General features: G+C 40.4%; 1 protein-coding gene across 1 annotated transcript in view; it reads left to right on the plus strand.

Moving 5' to 3' along the window:
- The window catches only part of LOC101850602 (ATP-binding cassette sub-family A member 3), a gene marked incomplete in the record, with an annotated part of 58,191 nt that overhangs the window by 5,063 nt on the left and 51,371 nt on the right, over window positions 1–1,757 (plus strand). Inside the window, 1 exon segment of the mRNA XM_005108837.3 lies at window positions 553–734. Within this exon segment, the coding sequence (XP_005108894.3) occupies window positions 553–734 (182 nt within the window).

Consider the following 1,757-nt stretch of genomic DNA (forward strand, 5'->3'; position numbering starts at 1 on the left):
TTTATTGCATGAAGCACGTAGGCCTAGCTGACCTTTTCCATCGTCCACTCCTTACTCTAAACCCCTTTTTTTTCTCACACTAACACAATCTCTCTCTCTCTCTCTCTCTCTCTCTCTCTCTCTCTCTCTCTCTCTCTCTCTCTCTCTCTCTCTCTCTCTCTCTCTCTCTCAATCTCACGATCGTGCATACACGTATGCATGTATAACAGTTAATCGTTTTGACAGGTATGCACTTGTGAAAAAGAAATGCTTCAGCTGTTGTTTTTTTTTAACATACTAATAGAAGAGCACTCCTTAATTATGCCTGGTGGTGCAGCGGTAAGTTAAATATGTGTGACACTCCCACTGTATACCTCAAGAAATAAATAATAAAATAAAAATTATAATAGAATTTGTTATTTTAGAAATGCATATTCTATATTATATATATTATATGTATATACTTTTTTATTTATTTATATATTTTTTAAAAATTTTACTTCTGTTTTATTAACAACAAAAAGCAAACACAATTATAGAAACTATACAAAGCAAGTGGCTTTATTCCTGTAGGAGCGGGCGCGAAGTTCTCCAACATGAATGACCCTCCCACGGCGGACGGCACCTACAGTATCACTGATGCTATGATTATGTTGCTGGTGGACGCAGCCATCTATATGACCATCACGTGGTACATGGACAACGTGTATCCTGGAGACTACGGCGTCCCTCGTCCCCTACACTTTCCCTTCATGGTGAGATTTTTTTGTTTCGTTTTGTTTTGGTAAGCATTTATTAACGGTGCTCTCAACTGCATAAGGTCATATGAGACTGCTGGACGCATGAAACAATTTTGAATTGTACTCGGGTGGTGGCTGAAGCCTGTTCTAATCGATTTTTGGATTACCAAGGGATCTTTAATGTGGACAACTTACACACAGGACACCCGAGCTTTCTCGTTTATACCTCAGAAGGATAGGTGTTAGATCTTACCTACCCTAAGATCAGGGGTGTGGTTGAAGGACAGCAGTTAGAAAGAGCAAAGGAATAGCAGTAGAAAGGCAGCAGAAAGAGTCCGGTGCCCAAAGGATGGGGCGTAAGGGGGGGGGGGGGGGGGGGCAAAACGTGGAGGCGAAAGCAGACTACAGAATATGGTTACAGAACTGGAAAGGGGTGAAAGAAGAAAATTAATATGTCAGGTTACGAACAAGGACCTATGGAATGAAAGGCGCAAAACCGTATCCTCTAGACCACGAGAGCCCTGCGGTGAGATTGCCTGTCGTTTTATTTTGTGGGAGATTTTTTGTTTGATTAGGAGGGGGGGTGCTATATACGAAATATGAATGAACGTATTGCATCGCCATCCATACCATTGTTTCGGCCCTGCCTCTTAGATACATTGCCATGGTAGAAAGACAGAGAAAACTGATTTAATTAAAAGCAAACAAACAAACCACAAAAAACAAGAAAACAACCTACAAACAAACAAAATGTTCCCCTCTCGGAAAAAGAACTCATGACTTCTTCCTGCAAATGTAAAAAAAGCTTAACCGACACCGGTTTATCGCAGCTAAGAAACGCAATTTTGATCCAGACGCTAGCCCAAAGACAGGCTGACACCTAGCTTACCTTTTTATTTCTCCTGGATTCTTAACCTCTCTTGCATTATTCAAGCTACAATTTGCTCGAGAAATATACTTAACACAAGTAGAACCATTTTGGTTAATAATCATGATCAGTTTTTTTTCGACTCTTGAAAAGAACCTAAGGTAACCCCC

Source organism: Aplysia californica, unplaced genomic scaffold (genome assembly GCF_000002075.1).
Source record: "Aplysia californica isolate F4 #8 unplaced genomic scaffold, AplCal3.0 scaffold00725, whole genome shotgun sequence".
Classification (NCBI taxonomy): Eukaryota; Metazoa; Mollusca; class Gastropoda; order Aplysiida; family Aplysiidae; genus Aplysia; species Aplysia californica.